Here is a 27724-nt window from a genome sequence, read left to right as displayed (position 1 = left end):
GCTTTCTTGGGGGTACGCCTTAAAAAGTGCTAACTGTCCCTGTTTTAAACATTATACTATATTGGCCAGGCACAGTGGTGAATTTCTATAATCCCACCTTCTTGGAAGGTGGAGATACAGAGGAATCAGCATGAGCAAAAGTTCTTGACACCCCCATCTCAATCAAAATTTGGGTGTGGTTGTATGCCCTTGTCATCTCTGCTGCATGAGAAGCATAACAAGGAAGATCATAGTCCAGGCCAGAATGCGAACAAATGGAAGGCATTTGAAGGTATTTGAAAAATAAGCAAAAAGAACTCAGAGCATGACTTAAGTGGCAGATAGACTGCCTAGCAAATATAAAGCCCTGAGTTCAAATCCCAGTACACCAAAAAATTATGTATACATGTGTTCCAGTATATAACTTCCATCTCTAAAGAGATAAATAGACATAGCCCCACAGATGCTTCCTAGCCTGACAGGAAAATAAACTGTGTAGCTTATGAAACCAGATTTGTAAGACTGGGATTTGGTGATCTAGCTAACCCACAAAACGGCCTCAAATGCTCCATGACTTCTCCAGTTCTTCCAGGTGTCTGCCCTCTGTTGTCTTCAGATCAGGGTGGCCTTCCTTGCTGCTCATGTCACCCGGGTGTCTACACACAGCATGCTGCATTGTGGGCACATAGTAATTTTACACTCTTCTGTCAATTATGAGGTGGACATCTTTTTTCCTGACTGGGATCATGAGCCCCTGAGGACTCTTCTGAGAAAAGATGCTGTGCTCCCTGCCACAGGCTTGGCATGGTTGCAGGCCAAAAGCAAAGACAGGAAAGGTGCAGGTGCCTTTCAGATAAGCAAGCCAACTAGCCTAGGCAAGGAACTGTTCTTCATCTGAAGAGCAACCAGAAGTTAAGAGATCTGATGTGGGGAAATGATAGGGCAGCTCTTCTTTTCCTTTTCCTTTTCCAGGTATTTTGGTGGTTACTGGAGTTTGAATAGACCTTGTGCTTTCTAGGCAGGTACTCTACCATTTAAGCCATTACCCTCACCCAGTTCTTTTTTAGAAGACTACTCAGAGCTGAGTGCTGGTAGCTCACAGCTATAATCTTAAGCTACTCAGGAGGCTGAGACCTAGAGATGGAGCTTTGGAGCCAGCCCACACAGACAAACAGAAAAGACTTTTATCTCCAACTAACTAGCAACAAGCTGGAAGTGGAGATATGGTGCAAGTTGCAGAGTTCCAGACTTACGTGAAAAAGTTGAGAGTATGAGGCTCTGGATTCAAGCCATAGGACTGGCGCACATGCAACACACACACACACACACACACACACACACACACACACACACACACACACACACACACACACACACACACACACACTGCTTGGTCTCTTGTGTGGACTACAGAAGTGGGAGGGGAACTTTCAGAAGACAAGAGTTGAAGATGCTGGCTTGGGGCAGGGCAGTACCAGGTAGCTGTGGTAAATGACTTGGCCAAGGGTGCTGAAGGACAGGAGGGCATGTGGGATAACAAGTGGAGAAAAGGGAGCCAGGAAGGATGCCCCACTTCTGGCTCAGGTATACAGGTGGGCAGCTGGACAAGCCATTGAGGTGGGAAAGGAGTAAATTCAAGGGGGACTGATTTGTCTGAGGTCCCAATGTGGTAATTCCAATTTACATAGAGTGGGTTATACAAGGATGCCTCTCCCACTTCCAGCACTGATTCTTTGTTGATTGATTTAAATTAGCAGCTGGGCTTTTGTTTCTCTGCTTGCTTTCTTGGTTATTGGCTTTCCCATTCTGCCTCTGTGTCTTGGACCTCATGACAGTCTTGCGGGCACACATCCCCATGGGTGGACATCTAACATCTACATGGTTACTGAAGTCTTGGGAATGAATACCTACCTGGCAGAGGAAAACAAAGGGAGAATGCAGGTAGAGACAAGAGGAGGATTGAAAGAGGCACTGAGGACAGGCAGCCATGCAGGAAGAACCCCAGAGGGCGTGGTCTCATACAAGGAAGGAGAGTGACTTCCTGGAAGACAGCATTAACCCTGTCAAATGTGTGACAGTGACCAAGTTCAACAGCTTGGAGAGGGTGCTAGTGAAAGCAGTGCTCTTGAGCAATGCTGGGAGAAGTGATGAGAGCTCACCTGAATAGGAAGACCTGCGCTCAGCCATGCCCTTGAGAAATTCTGTTAAGAGAAGAGGAAGCAGAGGAGAGGCCACGCTGTTTGGGGAGAGAAAGGCTGGATGTATGGGAAGGCTGGCAGGACAGGGCTGGCTGAGCTGGGCAGGAGCTGTGCCTGCAGGGACAACAGGACAGAAGAGGAAAAGATATTCAGAAGCCTTGATGCCAGCAAGTCTGGTGTGTGTGTGTGTGTGTGTGTGTGTGTGTGTGTGTGTGTGTGTGTGTGTGTGTGTGTGTGTGTGTGTGTGTGTGTGTGTGTGTGTGTGTGTGTGTGTGTGTGTGTGTGTGTGTGTGTGTGTGTGTGTGTGTGTGTGTGTGTGTGTGTGCAACATGAGGTCATCCGTCAGGAGTTTCTGTAACAGGAGGTGAAGGAAGTGATGTGAGAAGGCAGAAGAGGTCTCTGGGAAGAGGACACAGGCAAGGTGCCTGTTGAAGTGGGGTGGCTATGAACACATGCTTTTCCCTAGCTGCCAACACACCTGCTACGGGTCAGTGCCAAGAAGGAGAGCTGCCACGAAGAACTCTCCAGACACCCTATTTCCCTCCCGTGTGTCCTCTGGCAGTCTCTATTATTATCATTATCATCATTATTATTATTTTAATGTGTGTGTGTGTGTGAGCATGCTGGTACTGGGGCTGGAATCCGGCCTTGCTGGCAGTTCCTATTTACTCTGCAAATTTACCATCTGTGCCAGACCCTGGCAGTAACCTAGCTGTGATTCTGTTCCCATGGGGTCCAGAACTTAGAGGAAAGCAGGGAGCAGCTGCTCCAGAACCTCAGGTGCCCTCCAAGTGCCCCATAGTGTTTCCACATCCTTGTTTCAGACAAGAAGCTCAAGTTCAGAGTGCTTGGCTCAAGAAGGTGAAGTTGAGAGGTGCAGCCACTTCAGAAGTGGTATGTCAATGTCTGTACCTCCAGCCTGAGCTAGGTGCTGGTGATGCACACCTATAATCCTAGCTAACTCAGGAGACTGAGATCTAAGGATTGTGGTTTGAAGCCAGCCCAGGCAGAAAAGTCCATTACTCTTTATCTCCAATAAACTACTCAGAGAAAGCCAGAAATGGCATTGCGGCTCAAGTGGTACAGCACTAGCTTTGAGCACAAAGAGGCTCAGGGACTGCACCCAGGCTAGTTCAAGCCCCAGGACCGGCACAACAAATAACAAATAAACAAACAAATAAATAAATGCAGGGCACATACAAAATGTAAAAATGTAATTTACATAGCTTATATGGTTCTTAGCAGGGGTGATTTGAATGTTGGTTTTTTTGTGTGTGATAATACTATTTTGTTTCTTTTTGATTCCAAAGGCATGGAAAACAAAAGCAAAAATTGATTAACGGAATACTTCAAATTAAAAAAACCCACTTCTGCACAGTAAAAGAAGTAACATAATGAAAAGATAATCTCCAAAGTAAGAGAAAATATCTCCCAACTATTCATTTGACAGAGAGGTAATATCCAGAACACACACACACACACACACACACACACACACACACACATACCCCTAAAACAAGAAATATAATTTTAAAATGGTCATTTATCTGAAAGATTCCTCTTCAAAGAATACAATGGCTGATAAACATAGGAAAAATGCTTAGAAACATTAGTCAACTAGAAAATGCAAGTCAAAACCACACTGAGATACTATCCCACCCTTCAGAATGGCTCTTAATTAGTACAACTATGAGAATCTTTAATAAGCTAAAATAGATCTACTATATGATCCAGCTATTCCACTGTGGGTATATATCCAAAGGAAATGAAACCAGTGGTCCAAACAGATACCCACACACTCAGGTTCAGTGCTGTACTATTCACAAAAGCTACAGAACAGAATCAGCTTAGGTGCTTATCAACAGTTAAACAGGTACAGAAAATACAGTATATACATACAATGGAATATTATTCAGCTATTTAATAAGAATAGACTCATTATTTGCAACAACATGGGAAGGCACTAGAAGACATTGTGTTAAGTGAAGTCAAGTCAGAAACGGAGACAGCTACCACATGCTCTCTCTCATATGTGGAGGTTATAAATAAAGTTGACCTGGATGCAGAGCAGAGATGACTTGAGGTAAGTAAAGGGTCGCCAGATCTAGTCAATGTGTGCTGTCTGTATGCACTCAAGGATCACTAGAGTCCTATAAACACAGGCTCAGATTTCCTTCAAACCAATGTGAGGAGAGGGAAGTGGGGGAGGCTAGGTAAGTCTGGCAGAGTTCTCATGATGCAAAGCTGGATGATGGGATCTCTAGTTTAATTTAACCCTATCACCTCTAGACTAGAGCATAACAACTAGAGCCTTTCCCTATTTTATTCTGCTGCCAGACTTCCCTTTTTAAAAACTCCAGACACGGGCCCTTTATTTCAAGGCCTTCCACCCTACTGCCAGATTCTCAAATGTCTTCTGGACATGTCCTGTGGCAGGGCCTGTTCCTTTTACATGAGATGCCTCCTACATTTCCCACCAACCCCACTTCTCCATGCTTAAAGGTTTTCAAATACTCAACCTTCCATCATGGCTCAAATGTCAATAGTTTATAAAGTTTTCCCACTTCCACATTCTTGCAGCCGGGCTCAACCACAGCCTTGATATTCTTAAGGTATTTCCCTTAGTCTTACATCATGCCTTGATCGTGTCTGCCTCTACAAAAATGGTACACTTTTTGAGATCTGGACTATGTCTCAGCACCCTTTTACCTTCCAAAGCGCTCAAGATGGCCCAGAGCTTCTTAACTCTTCTCCACATCACTGACAACAACGTCTGATTCTCCCTTACATAACTGTTTTGTGCATGAACATATACTTTATGTTTTGGCAATGCCAAATGACTTGTATTCCCAGACAAAACCTATTTTTGAATGTCTATTAGTATCCTTTCAAGGAGAATTGTGATCAAGTAGCGTGACCTAACATACGGGTCAGTGAGATGGAACTAAGAGCCAAGACCACTGCATGATAAAAGAATACCGGCACCCTTGTTAGTAGACTGTCGTGACAATGGGACAGTCACATGGAAAAGAATGAAGCTAGACCTCTATCTCATACCATAGGTAAACAACTCAAAACAGATCTAAGGCCTAAATATGAGTTAAAACCACATAATCCTCTGGTTATGATAGTCTGCACCTGTAATTCCAGCTATTTAGGATCACATTTCAAGGTCAGCCTGGCAGAAAAGTTGGTTAAACTTAATCTCAGCCAACAAGCTAAATGTAGTAGTTGGTGCCTAGCATCCCAGTTATATGGGAGGCATAAATAGAACGATCATTGTCCAAGTCCCAGGACAAAACTGTGAGACTTCTCTGAAAAACAGAGCAACAAAGGACTGGGGGAATGGCTCAAATAGCAGAGACCCTGCCTAGCAAGCACAAAGCCCTGAGTTCAAAATCCATCATCCTCCCCCAAACAAACCCCAAACCAAACCAAAATAAAAAGCTTTCATAAAATTCTTATAAGTACACAGAAGTAAAACTTAATGGAAGTGAATTTAGCAATAGTTTCTTAACTATGACACAAAAAAACCACAAAGAACTAAAGAAAAAACAGGTAGGTTGGACTTCACAATTATTGGAAACTTTGTGTAACAAAAGATATTATCAAAAGAGGCAGAGGTAAGTCAGGCAACCAGTGGCTCACGCCCATAATAATAGGTACTCAGGAGGCTGAAATCTGAGGATCATAATTGGAAGCCATCCCAAACAGGACAAGACTCTTAGCCACCAGAAGTAGAGCTGTGGGCTTCACTAGTTTTGAGCAAACAAGCTCAGGGACAGTGCCCAGGTCATGAGTTCGAGCCCCATGACCGACAAAAAAAAGGGCAAAGATAATTTAACAAAATATGACAACATATTTGAAAATTATATTTCTGATAAGGGTCTAGTATCCAGTATACAAAAAGAACTCCAGCAACCCAGTAACAGAAAAAAAGAGCGTAGTAAAGAAGGGGGGCAAAGGACTTAAATGGACATTTCTTCAGAGAAGACAAACAAGTGGGCAACAAGCACGTGAAAAGACACCACCAGGGAACTGCAGATGGAAACCACAGTGACATTCCAGTTCACACCGCCAGCCCGGGCTTCATGCTTTGCTGTATTTTTTGTTTGTTTTGTTTTGTTTTTGAGGGGGGTTGGTCATGGGGCTTAAACTCAACCCCTGGGCACTGTCCCCAAGCCCATTTTACTCAGGGCGAGAGCTCTACCACTTTAAGCCACAGCTCCACTTCCACTTCCAGTTTTCTGGTGGTTAACTAGAGATAAGAGTCTCATGGACTTTCCTTCCCAGGCTGGCTTTGAACTGCGATCCTTAGATCTCAGCCTCTTGAATAGTTAGGATTATAGGTGTGAGCCATGGGCACCTGGCTTTTTTTTTTTTTGAGGCAATTTTCTTTCTTTCTCTCTCTCTCTCTCTCTCTCTCTCTCTCTTTCTCTCTCTTTCTTTTTTTGGGTCCAGTCGCGGGGCCTGAATTCTGGGCCTGGGCGCTGTCCCTCAGCTCTTCAGCTCAAGGCTAGCGCTCTACCACTTGAGCCACAGTGCCACTTCTGGCTTGTTTCTTTTTGCTTATGTGGTGCTGAGGAATCGAACCCAGGACCTCATGCATGCAAGGCATGTGCTCTACCACTGAGCCACCTTCCCAGCCCGAGGCAATTATCTTTCTACATAGCACAGACTATCCTTGAATTTGTGATCAGCCTCCTGTGTTCTGGGATTACAGGTACCTGTCAGTATGTCTAAGTGGTACATTGTATTACAAATGGAAAATAATGGTTGTTAGTAAAGACGTGGGAAATTGGAGGCCTGTGCATTGCTAGTGGGAATAAAAACAGCAGCAGCTGTGGAGGATGTCTGGGTCCTCAGTAAGCACACAAAATAACTGAATGACCCAGCAGTTACACATTTGCCCAGGTGTACATCAACAAGAACTGTAAACAAAGTTAAACTAAGGCACATTGTAAAATGCTCATAGGAGCACTGTTCACATAGCCAAATTCCATCAGGATGCCCATAGAATGTCCATAGAATGGAATATAATTCAGCCACAACGATATTGACAGATGACAACATACATGGGCCTTGAAACATGATGCCAGGTAGAAGAAGCCAGACACAAAAGGCCCTGCATTACATATTTCCACATACAGGAATATAGAGGGGAGGCGAATCTACCAAGAGCACATCAGCTGTTGGGGCAGGGTACACATGGGGAGTGACTGGAAAAGTTCTGGAACAAGAATGAGGTAGTGGTGAGCTGCAGTACCCTCTCATCGGAAACATCCTTTAGGGCTTGCTGTCACAAACAGCAAGGGTGCCATGGGCAGCAACGGGGTGCATAGGAAGCATTAATGTCATCTGGACAGTGAGAAGTGGCACGTATACTTTTGTACTTTAGGAGTTTACACATTCAGTAAAAACAGGATATTGATCTTTTAACTTTTGTCAAGAAGTATGACACTATTGTTCAGCGGCATGACGGGAACCTCTACCAAAGACTTGATTCTTTCTTTCTTTCCACTCTGCTAGACTGGAGGGAAAGGGTAGTTTTGCTTTTATCTATTCATTCAGTGAGGCAAATCATGCCCCTGGAATGACTTGAGCCTTCTTGTGTCTGGCTCAATGGTAGGAAATGGCTTCTCAAAAACAGTATTTACTAAACCCAAACCAAAATAGCTGATCTCCCTTCACTTAGAAGCCACTGAAGGTCAGTAGCCTGCAGAGTTCTGTGTGAGCACTAAGGCTCCCTACTTATCTACAAAGTACCTGTGTTTCTGGGGACCCCCAAGCTGTGCGTGAGGAGCTTAGAGGCCAAAGGGAAGATACATCATAAAGTGGAAGGTGTCTGCTCAGGGCTACCTGACTGGGGAAACACCAGGAACCGTGTGGGAGGGGCAGCTAGGTCACATGGGGCAAGTTAAGCAAGGCCCAAGTAGGCCCTTGACCCTGATCCCATGTAGAAGCTCTGGTGCTCAAGCTGGTAGTTGGATCACTGCTCCTGGGTCTGGCCCCCCATACCTTGCTAGGCTCACAAGGAAAGTATCGGGGGAAATGGCATTGCTTGCCTTGGGAATACAGGGCCCACTCCTCAAGTCTTCCTAGAAGCCGTCAAGTATGTGGACAGAGAAACAAGATGCCAGAGATGTCCTTCACCCTCAGGAAAAGGTGTGCAGTCTCCCATAGCAGAACCCTCCAAAATGTGGAGCAAAAAAATCTGGACAGAGCAAGCAGGGCACTGGTGGTTCATACCTGTAATCCTAGCAACTCAGGAGGCTAAGATCTGAGGATGGGGATATGAAACTAGCTGGGGCAGGAAAGTGCGGGAGACTCCAACAAACTACCAAAAAATGGGAAGTGGAGCTGTGGTTTAAGTGGTAGAGCACTAGCAAAAGCAGCTTGGGGACAGCACCAAGGCTTTGAGTTCAAGCCCCAGTACACCCTTTTTTCCCTGCCCCTTCTCCCTACCCACACCCCAAATCTGGTCAGGAGATATATGGGTGCTTATTAGTCTCTGACCTTCAAAATTATTCATTGGAACAGCAAAACAGGCAAGTAGTTTTGTGACAAATCCTTACTCTGAGAAGCCTTATGATATAAGAAATTACTACTCTAAATAAGCAGCTTGTTTCCTTCATTCAAATGCTGTTAATTCTGAAGATTTAAAATGCCATTGGGTAGAGCCAAACTTTAGGTCTTGGAGCAGCTTCAGAGGCGATGGAAATAAGCAAGGTTGGTTTCAGGTAGGAGTTCAAGGGTAGAGCCTGAGGGCAGCGACATGACGGCCTCTTACCACTCTAAGTGCTGAACCTCATTTGGGTCCCCCCGGACCCTACCACTCCCGGGCCACTTCTGGCCCTACTTTGTAAATGAAGTTTTGTTTACCAGAGTAGCATTCATCTGCTTACCACCATCTAAGGCTGGTCTCTTGCTACAACAGAGCTAAGTTGTTGTGTCAGAGAACAAGACTTGCATCTAGAATATTTCCTACCTGGCCCTGCATAGCAAGTGTTTTTCTAGGGCAGCATTTACTGGTGAGAGGTAGGGGAGATGCAGGAGGGAGGATGAAGGTTGACTGTGCACCCCAGTCCACATGAATAATGAAGGAATAAGAGAACTGTGACCTCCCGCAGTAACAAGACTAAGGATGAAGCACAGGTGCACCCATGACAACAGTACTGGACAGTGCAGCTTGGCAAGGGAAAAGTTGAGAGCTCAAGGCCCCCTAGAGGTCTGGACCTGGAAACTCAGCTGTAGTGGACCATAGGAGCAAAATCAGAAATTATTCAGCTGATACTGGGTGTCTATCAAGGGAAGCATATATACTCCATAGACACTAGACTGTAGGAAAATTAAGGCTGCTATGAGCGCCCTTAAAATCCTCTAAAAATGAAGGCAGCCTATTTTCTTCTTTTTTTTTTTATTGTGAAAATACTGTACAGAGGGGTTACAATTACATGGGCAAGATAATGAGTACATTTCTTATCAAGCATTATGGCCCTCCTCCTTTGTTTCCCCTTCCCATCTTTCCCATCCTCCTCCTGCCCCAACCAATCCTCCCCCCCCCACCAAAGTTATAAAGTTTGTTTTTCCACATAACGACTTGTACATCTCATTGTTGCAATGGATCCACCTGTATCCCTATTTAAACAATTTGTTTTTTCCCTTCCCCTCCACAAATTATACCAACCTCAAATACAGTGAAAGCTGGGGTTATACCATGGGGGAGGGACATACAAAGCAACAAAGAAATAATCTTATAAATGTGCTAGAAACAATCACCTGAAAGAAAAAACATTTGAATACATATCTTAGGGTTCATTTCCCTAACATCAACTTATCTGACCTTTTCTGCTTGACTCAGACATATACTAGTTATTGCAAATAAGGGAAACCATGGGACCTAAGTTTCTTTGGACCTGGCTTACTTCACTTAATTTTTTCCAAGTCTTTCCATTTCCTAACAAATGGGGCAATGTCATTCTTTCTGATGGAGGCATAGAATTCCATTGTGTATATATACCACATTTTCTTGATCCATTCCTTTTGATTTTCTTGTTCCCAAATTTTACCTACTTCCTTCTCTCTGGCCAATTATCTTCTTTACCTTTAAATTTACCTTAAAATTTGACATGTTATAAAGAGTGACAGCTAGCAAAGCTAAGTTAAATTCACTCATGTTAGGATTGGCTTTGGACAACAGCTCTAAGCTCCAGAGGCTCTGGGAAGCTGGACACTTACCCATCTGATAGCCATCAAGTAGCCACAAGCCACTGGGGACTATGGAACTAGATTTTAATTTTAATTTTTAGTTTCATTAATTCAAATTTAAATTACTTGATATGGCAACTGGCTAGCATATATCCAGGGCAATTCTAACACTTCAGAGTTCCCAGTCTTTTGATATTATCACTGAGAAAAATCAGCAGTTGGTCAAATGAATGCTCTTTAGGGCCATGGGCATAAATCTCATCTTTAAAAAGATATACATGATGAAAGAAAATCCAATATGTCCTCAAACCTTTGTTTTTCCCCTGGCATTTAGGGTCTAGGCTTGTTCTCTGACTCCCCCAGGTGGAGACGTGAAGACTGCAGCACTGTATTGAAAAGCAGCACCTCACTGTGGCAGCTGTTCTTAAACCTGCCCAAGAAGCAGGGAACAGGGAAGTCATTGCTTAACACAACTCACTGATAAGAAAACACAAGATGATTGCACACTATGTGTGCCTGGCCTCTGACAGGCTCTCATGCATGATGTAAAGTCCTAATTGCAATCTTCTAGAGGATATCCCTAGTAATGTTGAAAGGCGGGTAGACTGCCTAGTTATACCATAAAGGCAGGGGGAAAACTTCACTACTGTGTGGCAGGATGCAGGTCTATGCTCAGCCTACAGGAACTTGGAGTTTTGACACCTCCCAGACCAAGTTAGATCATTTCCTGTCACTCATCTGATGAACTCTTTTTAGAAGAGGAATGCTTTATCTACTTGCCTAATGTGCCTCCTGGAACTTGACCACTTAGTGGTAAGCCTGTGCCTGTTTACGTGCTTTCCAGTACCTGATGTTCTAACTCCAAGCTCCAGTTGGCTTTCCCTGAGATGGGCTCCATCTTGTCCCCTCCATTCAGCAGAGACGAGGTCTGACTGAATGGGGTCCAGGTTACTCAAATACTTGACTGTCCAGAGGCAACAGGTGTCACACAGCACAAATGGTTAGGACCATGTTATTGTTTTGATTCTCCCCAGTCAATAGGACAAAATGTTTGCATGAGATTTGATGTGCTCATGACAAGCTCTATTTTACAAAACACATTCAAAGTATATTCTACTGGAAAGCATTCTCCAAATATTTATTTGGCAGGATGTTCCTCTGATTCTCAACTGGTCTGAAACTTGCTATGTAGCACAGGCTGACCTGGAACCTGCAGTTCTCCTGTCTTAGTCTCCTTAGTGCTGGGATTATAGAGGTACGTCACTACACTTGATTCCCTAAATAAATTTAAACTATGAAATCCTAGGCTGTGAGTGGTGCTGTATGTTTGTAGCCTTAGCTACTCAGAAGGTGAGATAGGAAGATTAAAGTCTGAGGCTGATCCCAAGCACATGCTTCAAGGCTCCCTCTGAAAAATAATGAAAGCAAAAGAACTGGAGGCATATAGAAAACATATTTGAGTGGAAATGAAAATAATATGTTGAGACTTCTACAGAATTGGAATTCAGGTGGTTGAGCATTAGGCGTGGTAGAGATGTTTTAGCAAAATCTTGAGACTACTCTTTTTTCTATGTATGTTGAAGCAAACTAAGAATATTCTATTTCTTAAAACTTTCACAACATCTTTAAAAAAAAGTCCTGGTGTTAGGTGTGGTGGTGTAGGCTTTTGATCCTAGCACTCATGAGACTGAAGCCAAAGAATCTTGAGTTCAAGGCTAGCCTAGCCTACATAATCAAGTTCAAGTCCAGCCTTAGCTACATAAGGAGACCCTGTCTCAATAACCCAAACTCAGTCATGGGCTTGTGGTTCACTAATGTAACCTTAGCTACTCAAGAGGTTGACACCTGGAGGACAGTGGTTTGAAGCCAGCCTGGTAGAAAATTCTGTGAGACTATCTCCCACTAACCAGCAGAAAACCAGGCTTAAGGGGTAGAGTGCCAGCTGCCCAAGCAAGCCAAGCAAGAGAGAGGTTTTGAGTTCAAGCCCTAATGGCAGCAAAACAAACAAATGAACAGACACACACCACCACCACCACCACCACAACAACACAGAAAAGCAGGCAGGAGAGTCCTGAGTACCTTAATTTCCTATCTCAGTATGCCATTTAGTTAAAATAAATATTGAATAAAAACTCTGCATAAAATGTCTTTAAATCATCTGGGAGATGGTGGCTCATGCCTGTAATCCTAGCTACTCAGGAGGCTGAGATCTGACGCTCATGGTTCAAAGCCAAGAAGGGCAGGAAAGTCTGTGAGATTCTTGGCTCCAATAAACCACCAGAAAGCCAGAAGTGGGAGAGTGCTCGCCTTGAGCTGAAGAGCTAAGGACAGCGCCCAGGCCCAGAGTTCAAGCCCCAGGACTGCAAAAAAAAAAAAAAAAAAGTCTTTAAACCAAAATAAGAGATAATCTTAAAAAGCAACTTGTTTTGAAACTCTTTCCTTATCACTTTTGAAATCCACTAATCAAACAGAATCATGTTAAATTATATCCTATAGGGCTACATCTAGTGAGGGTGGCAAGTTGAAACAATATGAATGAAAATAATTGGTACAGCAAATAATTACTAACAAGTTTAGAAAGTCGAAAAAATATGGTCCAGATGGTGAAAACGTTCCCTTAAATTTAAAAATAGATGAACTTGAGTTGGAGCTAAAAAGATGAAGCGTTTAGTCAGAGGTTAGTCAGAAGTGTTCTAAAACAGTGGTCTTTAGGTATGTTCTTGGGACCACAGGGGGTCCCTCATTTGCTTTCAGGAGTGCAAGAAGTCAAAGCTGCTTTCCTAACAGGAAGACATGATGTGGCCTTTGTAGAATCATGATGTGGAGTTATTCACAGACTACACATGATATCAGAATGGACTGACTACAGAGGTAGACAGTTGGAGAGATTTGTACGAACATAAAGCAATGCTGCTCTTTCTGGTGATCAGGTTCAACTTGGATAAATTCAGTTGGTAGATATAGCTTCCCTTTGGGGTTCTAACTTCGGTGAGTGAACAGGAGAAACCCCCTTCAACTGAGCACTGCAGTTCTGTTGGCAAGTGCGGCAGGGTGAGTTATATGTTGCTCTGTAAGTAAACATGTGCTCTGTGGAGAAGCTTAGCAAGTGTGTGTGTCCTCCAGACAACATTTAGCAATGAATGGATGCACTCTGGTTGCTAATGGCCTTCAGTGGGTAAGTCCAAGGATGCTGGTGAACCTCCTACAAAGCACAAGACCCAGGACAGCCTTCCAATGAAGAATTGGGCCTCCATGTCCAGGGGGTGGAAGATCACAAGGGGTCTCCTGAAGGTCCATCTATGACGCTTACAATTGGACAGGAGGGTACGTTAGAGGAGGGTGGCAGTTTAAGGAAGAACCAACTGCTTCTTTGAGGTCTTGAGAGCAGCTGGTGCAGGGACGCAGTGGCTCTTGCAGCCTGGCCACCTTTCTCCAGCATCTGAGCAAGGATGGTTAGGGGAAGGAGCCTGGGAAGAGCCATCCAAGACAAGAAATTCAAAGCAAGGAATGGCATTTCCTATGTAACAATTACATATGAATTCCAATGCCCTTGAACAGTATTTGATTATACTGCCACATATCTTCCAGAGCCTTTTATCTGTAGTATTTCCCAAATACCTCTTCTTTGATTTGGATTTACTGGCGTTTCCTTGAGGGTTGTATGAAAAAAAGCTGGGAGAGAATGAAAGAAAACAAGGTACAGGAGGTCCAAACAGAAGACAAGTGCTCAGAGATGAGCATACAGATGGAGGCTATAGTCTTGCCAGGGACGCAGGGGCCAGATGTCCCCCTGAGGCGGCCATGCCACCACCCAGTTCTCCTTGAACACTTCCCACTGTCCTCTTTCAACTAACTCAGGCGAAAACTCCTGCCAGCATATGAACAGAAAGTAAAAAAAAAAAATCTTTGAGAAGATCTTTTAAAAAATTTATGTTAATATAAAGATGTGCTATCAGATTAATAAAACATTTGTTTTAACTTATAGAAAATTATTCCACCACCCAGTGCAATATGACCTTAGGCAGGTCTTTGTTTCTCTGCTCCAGAACACCATGGGGGTGGTGGCAATGGAACTGCAAAGGGACTATCTGTAAGGATGTTATTCCTAGAGGTAGACGGTGTCGCGATAAGATACCAGGTCCAAGGGAAGGCTGTTCAGCTTTCTTTTCAGCAATAGATGTTATATAAGAGTTGCTGTAAAGGCTTCGAACCAAACTAAGCAGAGCCGGACACGCAAAATACATAAGCAGAGAACAATACTCAAATCACCTTTAATGTGCTGAAAACAAATCACTTCACAAATGCATTAACAATTATTTAAAGCATAACTTTGGACACAGTACACAAATTCAAAAGACAAAACAAAACAATACAGCAACACCATCCTGCAGTCTGATCTTGCAAAATGAACTTTAGGATTTGAGGAATTTATTAAGATTTTAAATATTCATAAAATGTGCCTAGTCATGCTCCCCCAGACTTGAATGCTACTGAGAAGAGCTGCACAAGAATATAGTTCCTTGTCAATCTCCACATTTTCCATTATCAAGTGGCCTATTAGTCCAGCTGTGTTCTTGTTCCTTAAATATGTGCTGCAAAACCAGCAGTGAGAACTGGACAGAAACTTCCATTTTCAGGACACATGTGGATAAGCAACAAGTCAAATTTTAAAATTCTACTTGGGAGAGGAGAAAAATAAAAGAAAGAAAAAAATGTATCTGTGTCATTGAAGAAGTAGGCTTTTTAGGATAAGGTACAAGTTGGCTACAATAGTGATGGCCTTTAACAGTATTTTGTTATTCTGAGATATATCCTGCCATATAGTTTTTGGGGTAAATTTCTTATCAGAATAGAGCCTTATCTGTTCCACATAAATAAAAATGGAAAAATCTTAAACTCACCAACTTATTTTACAGATGAGGAAATAGAGTCACACAAGTATATGACTCATAATTTATGACAAGCAGGAAGCGGCGTTTCAATTTTGTAATTCCTCAGGTGAATGAAAATCTTTCCACTTTGCTGGTGTACCTTTTGCTCCATGACTTTATCTTCCTTAGGGAAAAAAGGTCCAGGCTGTCAAATATTCCTTTGTTGTAGCCAAAAAATGTGATCTTCCATGCAGACCACTTGCTGCCTTGTCTTCTGTAAGGCTAGAAGACAGCTAGCCAGCGTTTCCTCTATAAGGACCTTTCACACAATTGAAGTAATGTGTTATGGCAACCTCATGCCAGGATCCTGAATGATTCCTCTGCCGGGATTACTTCTCAAGCCTGGAGCAGGCACCCGTCCTCCACCCACTACAGGCTGTGAAGGGAGTGTGTGGTAACTCCATGCTCACAGACATGTTCATGGGGAACATGAACAAAATTACTTGTGAAGCTGACATATTCCAAAGGTGACATGTTCCAAAGCAACATGGGAATATTAAACCTATTTAAATCCCTCAGGTTAAGGTATTCTAGTTCAGAGTAACACTGAGAGACAGGAGAGGAAAAAATGTGTGCAAGAATGGTTTAATTCACCTGTGTGAGTCAATCATGCTTGGTAAGTGGGCGGAACTAGAAGAGAAGAAGAGAGCTGAAAGCTGAGGGGAAGAAAACAATGGAGTAAGGGTCAACTCAGGGATCAGATGAACTCATGTGCCTCAATCTGTATTCCTAAACAACAGTTTACACAGTGACCTGCCAAGTGTCATGCTTAAAATGCCATGTTGCCTCTGGGGTCCTTATGAGAGGTAATGAGGTGCTCAACATCTGTGTTTTGCAGTGGACATTTCAAGCCTTGTGGTTCCAGCTCTTAAGACAGTAGCACTAGAAAAAATACAAAAAGACAAGTGGGGCATCACACTCAGACACTACAGGCCATGCTCAAGATCCTAACTCAATAGACAGTCCAAGAATCCAAGCTACCTTACAAACACATTTCCACATAGCACTGATTTGGGAATTTTTGAATTACTGATGGACTTTTCAGGTTCAAACTTATTATTTATCCTTATGGCCAGGTTCTTTCCTCTAAAATAGAAGCAGATGACGCATATACATTTATATCCCTTGGTAGACGTAGCAGTAAGTAGATATAGGCGTGTTAGCAAGAAAAGTTTAAGGACAGTAGGAAGTCTTAGCAGTTTTAATGAAAGAGCAACAACCCTAAAAGAGAGCGTATATCACTGCAAAGCTAACTACTTCTCATCTAAATTGTCAGAAGAGTGACCCAGGAAGTAAGCAAGTGAAATGCAAGTAAGCCACAGTAAAAGTGGATTATCTGCTATAAAGAAAGAGCAGAGAAAAACAGGTGCAAATAATCCTAACTAAGCATATTTAAAGAACCTTTTAGATTTCTGCTTTTTGCTCTAGATAGGGCAATAGATTTGTTGGAATAAGCTACCTGCTGTAAAGGAGGGAGACTTAGAATACACTAAGGACAAGGAAAGATAACCTGGGGCTAATCAAAGTCTACTGCAGCTGATTACCAGTTAACTGTGTTTCTCAGGCAGAGCTCAACTCTTCTAATACGATGTACAGGAAGGAATCTGAGAGTCACAAGTCAATGTGTGATAAGACCTCAGTGATCAGTTCTGGAGCCCCGATTGAAGGAGGCCCTTGTCAGCAGCTTCTGAGCTCACAGAGACTTGGACCCTTGGCCTCAGTAGTTACAGTTCCCCGATTAGTCACAGGAAGAAAAGGCCAAAGTGGTGATTCTGCAGACACTCCCAACCTACAACTGTGTCAAGGAACAAAGATTCCACCAGGTAGACAAAACTACACAGAGCATTCCAGCTGTTCCTTAAATAAGCCCAAAGCCAGGAAGAAGGAAAAGTCACAATCTGCCAATTGCAGGGAGGTGAGGGGAAAGGTGGGAAGGAGGCGAGTGGAGAAAGTAGAAGACTACACAAAAAAAATACCCAAACTAGGTATCAAAAATACCAGCACTATTGAGTTGAAAAGAACTAGACATCAAGAGAAAAAAAAAGCTTGTTCAGAACACCAGCTGCAGAGACAGCACCAAAGAAAGCAGGGTGATAAGGAAGGGGCCACTGAAAAAGCCACCTGGAGGCTGGCACAAGAAGGAAGCTAGAAGGAACAGAAGTCCAGCCAGAGCCCCTGTATGACTGTGTGCAGGGAGCACTTGGTAGGGGCAAGGAGGTGGAATAAACTTAAAAATACCAGCTTCGAAGCAGATGCTGGCAGCTCAGGCCTGTAATCCTAGCTACTAGGGAGGATTTGGGGAATGTGGTTCAAAGCTGGCCCAGGCAGAAAAATCTGTGAGTTGCTTATACCCAATTAACTGCTCAGAAAGAGCTGGAAGTGGCACTGTGGCTCAGGTTGTAGAGTGCTATTCTTGAGCAAAAGAAGCCCAGGGACAGTGTCCAGTCCCTGAGTTCAAGCCCCAAGATGGGCAAACACACACACACCCAAACAAAAAACAAAACTGCCACACACACACACAAAACAAAACTGTTCCTCAGGTCAGCATAACATTCATAACATCATTGATATTTTCCAAAGCAGAAAAAAAGAAATACCTGAAAAACTCCAAATGGTGAGACCTCAAAGTCTTACATAGGAAAATATTTTGGAAGACCCAGAGTTTTATCACTTAGGGCTTTTCCATCCCCTTATTCTCTGTATTAGAAACTGTTCATGGGGAAAAAAAAAAGAATCTCTGAAGAGAGTTACCTCTGTGTCTACCGTGTCTTGTCCTTCTTTTGAACTTTTCCCACTTTTCCCCGGTTTTGGTGGTTCCTGGGAAACATCAAAGGCATGCAATTAGTCTTCTCAATTTTTTTTCGACAGCTGAACATCAGATAAACCAAATGCAGTTTCGAAATTGATTTATATAATTGAACTGGAACTTCTGGTGGTTTCAATCCATACCGGCAGGAGATCTACACGGTATTGTGGAAGGAAACCGTGCAGCCATGCAGCACACCCCCCCTCCCCCCCCGCGATTCTGATCAAGGCGCTTTCGTTCTCGTCAGTATTGGGGGGCTGAAAACTTTAAGCGGTGTCAGATGAGCCCGATTGCATGCAGCGCTCTCGGGCATTCTGCAAGCGCCACATTACACCCCTGGCTTCCCTCCCCGCCAAGCCCCGGGGAAGGGTTTCTGGGGTGATCCTGAAACCTTAAAGCCAGAGCCTTGGCCGCCCCCCCCCCCGCCGCCCCGTGCAAACGCAACGCGCCGCACTGAGCCGTCGCCGCCGCCGCCCCGCACAACGACCCAGGCAGCGTGCCACCCTGTCAGCCGCCCGCCTCGCCCCGGCCCGGCCCGGCCGCCGGGTCGCCGCCCCGCCAGCACCTGCCCACCTCCGAGCTCCCGCCGCTCCGCCGGGCCCGGCGCTCCCCGCCCCCACCGGCCTGCGGGGCGCCCGGCCCCGCGGCGTCCCGCCGAGGCCCCCGGCCCCGGCCAGCCCTGCCTTCCCCCTCAACCCCCCGCCCCGGCCGCCCGGACCCGGGACTCACTTTCTCCTTCTTGTTTTTATTCGGCATGGCTGGTGCGGACCGCCGCCGCCGCCCCTGCCGCCGCCGCCGCCTGCCCCCGCCGCAGCAGCGCCCCCACCCCGGCCGTCGCGCCGCCCCGGCCGCCGCCGCCGCCGCTGCCGCCGCCGCCGCCGCCCGGGGACTGAGTCGCTCGCTCGCTCTCGCTTCCCCTTTTCCAGGCTCCCAGAGGCTGCGGCAGCCGCGGCGGCGGCGGCGGCGGCGGCGGCAGCGGCGGCGGCGTCTCTCCGCCCCTCCCCTGGCCCGCCCCTCCCCTGCGCAGGCCCCGCCCCCGCGCCAGGCCCCGACCCGTGCCGTCCCCACACCGCCCCTCGCCCCGCCCCTCCGCCCTCAACGGCCCCTCGCCATTGGTCGGCGCGCCTTCACGTGCCCTAACGCTCCGCTGCGCCGCCACGCCCCCTGCGCGCCCAGTTCCCACCCACTTCTCGTTGCTCCGCCGGCGCCGGCTTCTGCTGCTGGGTTCTGAGGGAGGCGGGCGAGCGGTGGGAAGCGAGGCGTCTGAGGAGGCCTGTGGCTGCGACTTAGGTGACAGGGCCGTGGCCGCTGTGGAGGTGTGTGTCAGGGTAGGGGACGAGTAAGGCGTGTAGAACGCACGTTTGAAATGTATGGTAACAACGTGGGCGGCCAGCGGTGTGCGAATGGTGACTTCTCGGCCTCGCCCTTCTCCGCGGCGGCTCTTGCAAAACGAGGGCACTCGTGCGCGGTGCACGTGGGGCCCGTGGAGGCCCGGGAGCCGCGCGAGCGGCGGTTTCGCAGGGCCACGCCAAGCCCCGCCTGCCGAGCTAGCCCCGCCCCCGCCCCGCCCCTTAGCGACCCTGCCTCCTCCGGCGCAGGCCCCGCCCCTTAGCGACCCTGCCTCCTCCGGCGCAGGCCCCGCCCCAGGCCCCGCCCTCCGGGGCTGTGCTTATTTTAGCACGGGCGGCAGCTAGGCTGGGTTTTTGTTTTTGTTTTTTAAACAATATAATTTTATTGTTATCGTTAAGGCGTGGTTCAGAGGGGATACCATTTCATAAGTCAGATAAAGAGTACATTTCTTTTTTTTTGGACAAGTCACCCCTTCCTTCTCACTCCCATAGTTTTCCCCCTTCACGTCCCTGCCCACAAGTTACGTAGTTCGTTTCCCACATAGTGTATACTGAATGGCACAAGTACGTTTGTTCACCTTTATTCTTTCACTTGGTTTAATGGTAAGCCGTATGAGAAAACTTAAGTATGATGACCACCTACTTTTCTCATTCACTGATAGCTCTGGGGAGCCGAGTTTTTCACAGGGGGGAAAAAAGCATCACTTTTTAATGCATGCTTCTTCAGTCTGTCTAGGGTTCCTGATAATTGGAGGTGCTAATTAAAGTCATCCTAGAGTGCAGCAGTGCATCAGGCAGTGAGACTAGGAATGAAGGATGTGAGCGGTATTTCAGGCTCACCTTGATTAACTAAGGGGCTGTAATTTTTTTTGTGTATGTGTGCTAGACCTGGAGCTTGAACTCAGGGCCTGTGTGTAATCCCTGAGCTTTTTTGCTCAAAGCTAGTGCTCTACCACTTGAGCAACCACTTGGCTTGTTGGGGTAATTAATTGCAGGTAAGAGACTCACACTTTCCTGTCTGGGCTGGCTTGGAACCTTGATCCTCAGATTCAGCATCTTGAATAGCTAGGATTAGAGGTGTGACTCACCAGTAGCATACTTCAGTAGACATTTTTTTGGATGCTTTCTGTGTGCAAAGCATACTGCAAGATGAGCAAGGTACTGCCTTTGTCAAGCAATGCATATACCTGGGTGGGAACAGAAAACCCACTGCTAGCCATGGCACAAGAGAAGTCTTTAAGGACTAGGATTAGGATGTCAGGCTTGCAATTGTGAAGGACTCTGCATAGGATGCTTTGTTGTGGCCAGAGATATACAAGGAACAAAAGCTCTTGATTAAGACAGGTATGGGTTGCCAAGTAATTGGACTTGTTTTCTAGTGCATTTTAGGGTCACTGAAGAATATTCAATTGGAAAAGTGATGTGATTACATTTGCATTTTCAAAAGTATCTGTGTCAGGAGTGTGGCAAGTGTGGAGGTGATGGTCCAGGTGCTGCTTCTCTGAGAGTAGCAGGGGGACCACAGGTAGCAGGTGGTGGACTTGCTCAGATGGAGAGCGCCAAGATCTTAGCTAAAAAGCTAGTGCTCATGTTTGTAGTTTGGGTACTAGAGTGAATGATGAGGAAGGAAAGCATATAGAGAGCAAGTTTTCTCAGAAGCGTGATGAAATCTGTGTGGGACATTGTGTTTGAGCCGTGTCTCCAGAACATAGGTAGAGTGACAGTACGGCAGAGTTCTAGTTGCAGATTGTTAGGGAATTATCAGGTCATTTTGAGTTTGAGAAAAGGAATAGAAAAGATACCAGACAAGCTGCCTAGTTTCCATCCAGTGACCTTGAAACCATAGTAACCAGAGAAGTCTGACTACACCATCATGTAACATGCGGGTACCTCACCGGCTACTAAACTGGTTTCCATTTGTCCACATTAGAAGAAGCCATCCCATGACCATATGAGCTGACGGTTACCTCTCCCTGAGGACATTGTGCCCTGGGTGTTTGTGGTCTTCAAAGGAATGCTGAATGTAGATATAGCTTGCTCTCTAAAGAAGGATTTAGAATGGGATGCCAAAGGGGATACAGAAACAGTGTGTGAGTGCACATGTACAGTGTGTGTATGTGTGCCTGAGGGCTCTTCTGGGACAGCCCTGGCTTCCATGTTCATAAAGCCATCTCCCATAGCACACAAAACGTCGTTACCCTTCTGAAATGCTTTATTTTCCTTTAAATAATTGTACAGAAAGGTTTTCATTCAGCATGTTAATTTATGTACACAATGCTGAAACACTTCTTTGAAAAGGTCTCTAGCAATTTGAATATACTCTGTCCATGTCTAGCTCTGGAGAAATGGTTAAGGGATTGCTTTGTTTATCTGCTGCTGGGGTCTTTCTAGAGGGTTGCAGAGGTTCCCAGAGAGCCCAACCAACCACACAGTGGCAGGGGTTTTCCACCCTGGCCCTCAGCCGGACTCAGCCTCTGCAACCTTCTCTTCCCAGTGTCTCCTCTCTTAGACACCCATGGCACTTGAGGTCCTGCCTCCTGGTTTACGCTGAGTCTGGTATGAATTTTTCCTGGCTGACACATTGCAGCTTGGGCCTTCCTGTCCCAGGATGCCCTCTTGATCCTGACTTCCAGGACACCAGGACACCATGGGCTCAGCTTGCTTCACGTCCCTTCTGCCCAGCTACCTCCAGTGAGTGTCAAGGCAATCTTACTGTGTGGATTTTCAGCTGAGCTTCTTAAGAGGTGGTGGTTATGGCTTAGATACTCTGTTTCTTAGTGCCTCACTGGAAGGAACTGATGCTGGCTTGCTCCTTATTGCAGTTTGGCCCGACTTGTTCCCAGGCTTGTCCACTAACCTATGCCTTCTGCCTTTAAGCTATTTTCTCCGCTAGCCTCGTGGTGTAGCTATAGTCCCCTTCTGTCCTTGTCCCCGGCCCTTCTCAGGCTCCCAGCCTCCACCTCCAGCCAGAGGTTGCATGGATTGGACAGTAACTTCTTTTAAGGCCAAGCCAGGTCAGCTCATCTAACCACCTTTTAACCCTTTCCTTTGAAAAGTCTTTCACAGTCATTTTTAAAATTGAATCTGGATATATTTATTCACACACTCAACTCTCTCTACTCACAGTGGCCTACAGGCTTAAGAATAGATTTAAGTTGGGTTGGGAAGGTGGCTCAGTGGTAGAGTGCTTGCCTTGTATGCACGAGTACCTGGGTTCGATTCTTCAGTACCACATAAGCAGAAAAACATGGAAGTGGGCGCTGTGGCTCAAGTGGTAGGTAGAGTGCTAGACTTGAGCTGAAGAGCCAAGGGACAGCGCCCAGGCCCAGAGTTCAAGCCCCACAACAGACAAAAAAAAAAAGTAGGTTTAAGTGAAATTACATTTAAATTGTCCACCATATAAATTGTGTTGATCCCAGAGCCTGGCAGAAAACAAGTGCTCAGTGAGTTTAGTTGTCAACTAGTGGACAGTGATTTGGTGTAGGTACCATTTAGTTTTGAGGAGCAAGAGGAAAATCCCCAAGTTTTACCTTTAAGGCCCAGGATACTTAACAGCTCTGTTAGGCTAAGCAAGGCTCTTGGTTGGCCAACTGAAGAGTCTTGATAAACACCACTAGCTAGTTGCCCTGAATCTCAGTATAAAAACCATTCAGAGCTGGAGTAACCAGCCTTAGGTGCTGACCCCATGAGAACCAAAGGGCAAAAACCATGAACTTTAGAACTGCAAATCTTGTAGATTGACCTTAATAAAATTTTGAATCCAGCTCTTGACAAATGGAAAACACAAAAAAATCATTATCAGGTGAATAGGATGAAATACAATCCCTTTTCTTTTTCTCTCTGAAATCCCTAAGTCCAGGGGAGGATGTAAGAAGGGACAGAAATAACCTGAGGTGGAGAGAATACCTTAAGAGCATTAGAGACTAGATTACGAGGTCACAGAGAGAAAAGGGCACATTCAGATGGGGGCCGCAGAAGCTTGCTGGGAGGGAAGGCCTTGCTGAACAGCCACAGTATTTTTTTTTTTTTTTGGGTCCAGTCGTGGGGCTTGAACTCTGGGCCTGGCGCTGTCCCTCAGCTCTTCAGCTCAAGGCTAGCGCTCTACCACCTGAGCCGCAGCGCCACTTCCGGCTTTTTTCTTTTTGCTTATGTGGTGCTGAGGAATCGAACCCAGGGCCTCGAGCATGCAAGGCAAGCGCTCTACCACTGAGCCACCTTCCCAGCCCCCAGCCACAGTATTTTGATATGTGGATTTCAGTTGTTTTTGTTCCCTTGGATTTTTGGAGACAGTCTCATTATATGTGCAGATGGGCCTGGAACTCAGTGTGTAGTCCTGACTGGCCTCAAGCTCACAATCCTCCTACCTCAGCCTCCTGAATGCTGAGATTGCAGGTTTGAACCACCATGTCCACTTTGATTTTAGGTCTTAATCAGGTTTGGGGTTTTTGGTCTTAACAGACAGGAAACAGATGGCACCATCAAAAGGGTCTGATTGGAAATAAATGAATGAAAGGCCCAAGCATGGAGACATGCAAAAGTCAAGTACATGGGTGACAGTGAGCAAAGTGTTCAGGGTGAGTGCCCAGGTGCGTTTGCTGAGAGTGGGATAATGCAGAACCTGTTAGGACTACTGTCAAATGACAAGAGGGAGGAGGGACAAGTGGCCGCCCCCTCCCTTCTCTCCTTTCTGTGACCAGCGCTCTTTTGTCCTGAGCCACATGACCTTGAGGGCTCTGGGCCAGTGAGCTGGGCCTAGAAGAGTGGAGAGTGGCTCTCTGGTGGAGTCTAATCTAAGCTGTGGGAGAATGGAAGGTTGGAATTAGTCTAGCTCTGTGTGTAGACTCTGAGAGTCCAACCCCTCTGAGCGCATGGCTCCCATATAGGGGCAGTATTGTGCCTATATAGGGACAGTTGGCGTGTCACAACTGGATGTGTGTGGGTACTGTTAGCATTGAGTGAAGGTTAGGGAACATCTTACAATATGCAGAACAGCCCCCACAAAGGATCCCCCAGTCCCCAAAGTCACTTGTTTTAAGTTGGAGAAACTCTGGTCTTACATAGATAAAATGGATGTGACACAGGTTGCCTGCCCTTGCCAGTGGCCACTGTGAGTGTCAGAGATGATAGTGGTGTGAAAACCAGACTTCTGCTCAGACTCCATTTGGGAGAAATCCTCCACCTGGACAGAGCTCTGAAGCAGGCTTGGTGTACTCCATGCCCATTGTTGTCATCTTTCCTGGCCTTGGAAAGATGTAGCCCCTCAGCTACCCCTGCCTGAGTGAGCAGAGTTCTTTGCCAGGTTACTGCTCCATCTTGGGAGGCCTGGAAGTACCCCTCCACACACAATAAAATCCAGATTGTAATGGAGAGGCAGCGAGGTGGCATTGAGAGGACATTGAGAGAAAAGGCACATGACATAGCGTGAATCATCTTAGCCATTTTCAGGCATGCATTTCAGTGACATTCAATGAATCTACTTCATTGTGCTACATCTACATGTACCACTGCAAACATCATTTTGTTTCTTCCTTTCCAATTGGGATGCATTTGTTTAATTTTTTAATTTCTCTGGCTGTGACTTCCATTGTTGTGTTAGATATAAGTGACAATGATGAGCTTTTTTTTTTTTTGTCGGTCGTGGGTCTTGAACTCTAGGCCTGGGCGCTGTCCCTCAGCTCTTCAGCTCAAGGCTAGCACTCTACCACTTGAGCCACAGCGCCCAGTTCTGGCTTTTTCTGTTTATGTGGTGCTGAGTCATTCTACCACTGAGCCAACCTCCCAGCCCTCTGGTGAGCCTTTTTGTCCTATTCCTAATCTTAGAGTAACATCTTTGAAGCATTCATTATTGATTATATTAGCCATTGGCTTTTATATATAAACTTTATTGTGCCATAGTAGTTTCCTTCCAGTTAAAGTTTATTGAATTTTTCCCCACAGAAGTGTGTTGAATTGTGTCAGATGCCCTTTTTATATCAACTAAGATGATCCCCTTTGTTTTGCTAATGTAGTATGTTCCACTAAGTAATTTTTGCATATTGAACCATCCTTGCATTCCAAGAATAAATCCTACTTGGTCATGATATAAAACCTGCTGAATGTATTATTTTATTTTCTAGTGTTTTGTCAAGCACTGTTATATATTTATCAGAGATAAATAGGTTTATAGCTTCCACCCCCCTTTTTCTTTCTTACACTGCTTTTCTCTAGCATTGATTTCATTCTAATCTTATAGAATTAATTTGGAAATCTTTCTTCTTAAATGTTTCAGAATTTGAGGAGGATTGGTGTTACTTCTGCTTTAAATGCTTGGTAGGGTTCCCCAGAATAGCCCTCTAATGCTGGAATTTTCTGTGTTGCCAGGCGTCTGATTTCTAAGTCTTTGAAGCTACCCCTTTACAATGAATGCCATAACTTTTACATCCAAAAATTTCCCTTTCAGAAGAAAGTCCATCACTTTGGAAGGAGATGTGCCTTTTATATGTGATTTTTTCAGAAAAAATTTAAACTCCTTACTAGAATTGCTTAATTTTGATTACTTGATTAGCATAGCTTGTTACTATTGTTTGATTGCATTGTTTTTTTGTTAAACAGAAAAAACAAGAACAACAATAAAAACATTGGACATTAGCCTTGATCTACCCAACTTGGCACACATAAATTTTGAACATCCAGATATACAGCCTAGAGTTGGAAGATAAAGATTTGCTACCACTTCAGGTATGTGCTAGCTTGTGCCAAACGCTTATGAGTAAGTTTTATTTCATAATATATGAATTTACACTTGATGACAGATGGGCTGTTGTATGTCCAGAGGTGTCCACAGTGCCTGGCAGCTAGGACTTTTATGGAAGGGCAGAGAATCAATGTAGGGAATCATGCACAAATATGAGGCCCAGTTAGTAGCTGTCCATCCTTTTCCCTCTATCCCCTGAGAAACTTCTGGAAGGCACATGGGAAGGGCATCTTCAGAGCTTTAACCACCATAGTCTGCAGCTCTATCTTGACCACAGCATGTGCTCATTGAGGTGTGAGAGGCTAGTGTGTAACAACTTTGTATGTACTGCCTCCTAGTTTCAGAACAAATTTGTCTCTCTGCCTTTGCTTCATGTGAGTTCTGTTTTTGTTGCTGTAATGAAATTCCTGGGGCTGGGTACTTTATAAATAAAAGGAGATATATCTAGCTTACAGTTTTGAAGACTTGAGAGTCCAAATTCAGGTGGCCCGTCAATTCAGCCTGGTGAGGCCTTCCTAGAGGTTGGTACTGAGACTGCAGAAGCATCCCATGGCGGGACAGGAAGCCAGGGGAGCTGGGATACAAGTGTTAATGGAGCAGCTGTCAGAACTCCCTACAGCAGTTACAGCAGTTTCCAGGTCAGTCCCATCTCCTCACCACCACCCTCCTTGCCTGCTGACTCCCCTGGCTTCCCAACTTCTGCTCACCTCCACTCAGCTTGTACATCCCCTCTGGCCTCCCTGTTGGAGCTGCTCCTCTTCTTGGCTCCAAGGAGGTCCATGCCCACCTCCTCCACTTCCTAACCCCCACTGCAGGGACGTGTCCGCACTTCTCTCTTCCCCCTCTCTCATATTTCCAGTGAATATAGGGTTTATCTGATCCTTGACTTGCTGGTTTCCCTGTCTTTTCACTCTGTCTCTCCTCTTACATCTGTCCTTCAAAATTTGGGCTTAGTCGGGGCCAGTGTGGTCTCTCTTGCTCCTAATACTTCCTGATTCTTTTTCTTCTGCTGTATTCCATGGCTTTCTGCTTGTTCTCTCTTACTCTCTTAGGCCCTGTGGACTCATCTACCCATTTGTACCAAGGTCTATCCTAAGTTGCTGCTCCAACCTCTGGTTATCTCCTTTACACAGTAGTCTTGCTGTATCTGCAGTTTGACATTCCATAGTCTGAAGATATTAAATAAAAAATTCCAGAAATAATTCATAAATTTAAAATTATGCATCATTCTAAGTAGTGTGATAGAATCTCGCACGGTTGGCTCCACATTGGACGTGAATCACTGCTTTGTCCAGCACACCCACACTGCACATCAACATGCCCCCTACCTAGTAGCCATTTCTGTTATCAGGTCAGGTGTATCTGTATCACCTTGCTTCTATACACGATTTGGTGCTGTGTGCTCAGGCATCCACTTACAGGGTTACTTCTCATATATCATATAAGATTAAGAGATGAGTTTTGGGGATGCTTTGGTGACATAGCATATTGGGCAATAAATATTAGACATAATAGAATTA

The 27724-nt window shown here is 45.3% G+C and overlaps 1 protein-coding gene across 6 annotated transcripts in view; it reads right to left on the bottom strand.

The window, feature by feature from the left end:
• Ppp2r5c (protein phosphatase 2 regulatory subunit B'gamma) overlaps positions 1-18944 on the bottom strand; it is a 143647-nt gene extending 124703 nt beyond the window's left edge. For 5 of the 6 annotated variants that reach the window (XM_042696842.1, XM_042696839.1, XM_042696840.1 and 2 more), the window contains exons 1-2: positions 18852-18930; positions 18068-18133 (exon numbers count right to left, since the gene is read on the bottom strand). In XM_042696842.1, the coding sequence (XP_042552776.1) occupies positions 18068-18133; positions 18852-18878 (93 nt within the window). In that variant the 5' untranslated portion in view covers positions 18879-18930. Of the gene's footprint in view, positions 1-18067; positions 18134-18851 lie in introns of all 6 variants that reach the window. The other variant, XM_042696849.1, reaches the window with a different exon arrangement.
• Between the last annotated feature and the right edge of the window lie 8780 nt (positions 18945-27724).

This window comes from Dipodomys spectabilis, unplaced genomic scaffold (assembly GCF_019054845.1).
Source record: "Dipodomys spectabilis isolate Male_0828 unplaced genomic scaffold, ASM1905484v1 ptg000212l, whole genome shotgun sequence".
NCBI classification, from domain to species: Eukaryota; Metazoa; Chordata; class Mammalia; order Rodentia; family Heteromyidae; genus Dipodomys; species Dipodomys spectabilis.
The sequence above is the reverse complement of the archived record's forward strand: the minus strand, read 5'-3'. Positions and strand labels throughout refer to the sequence as shown.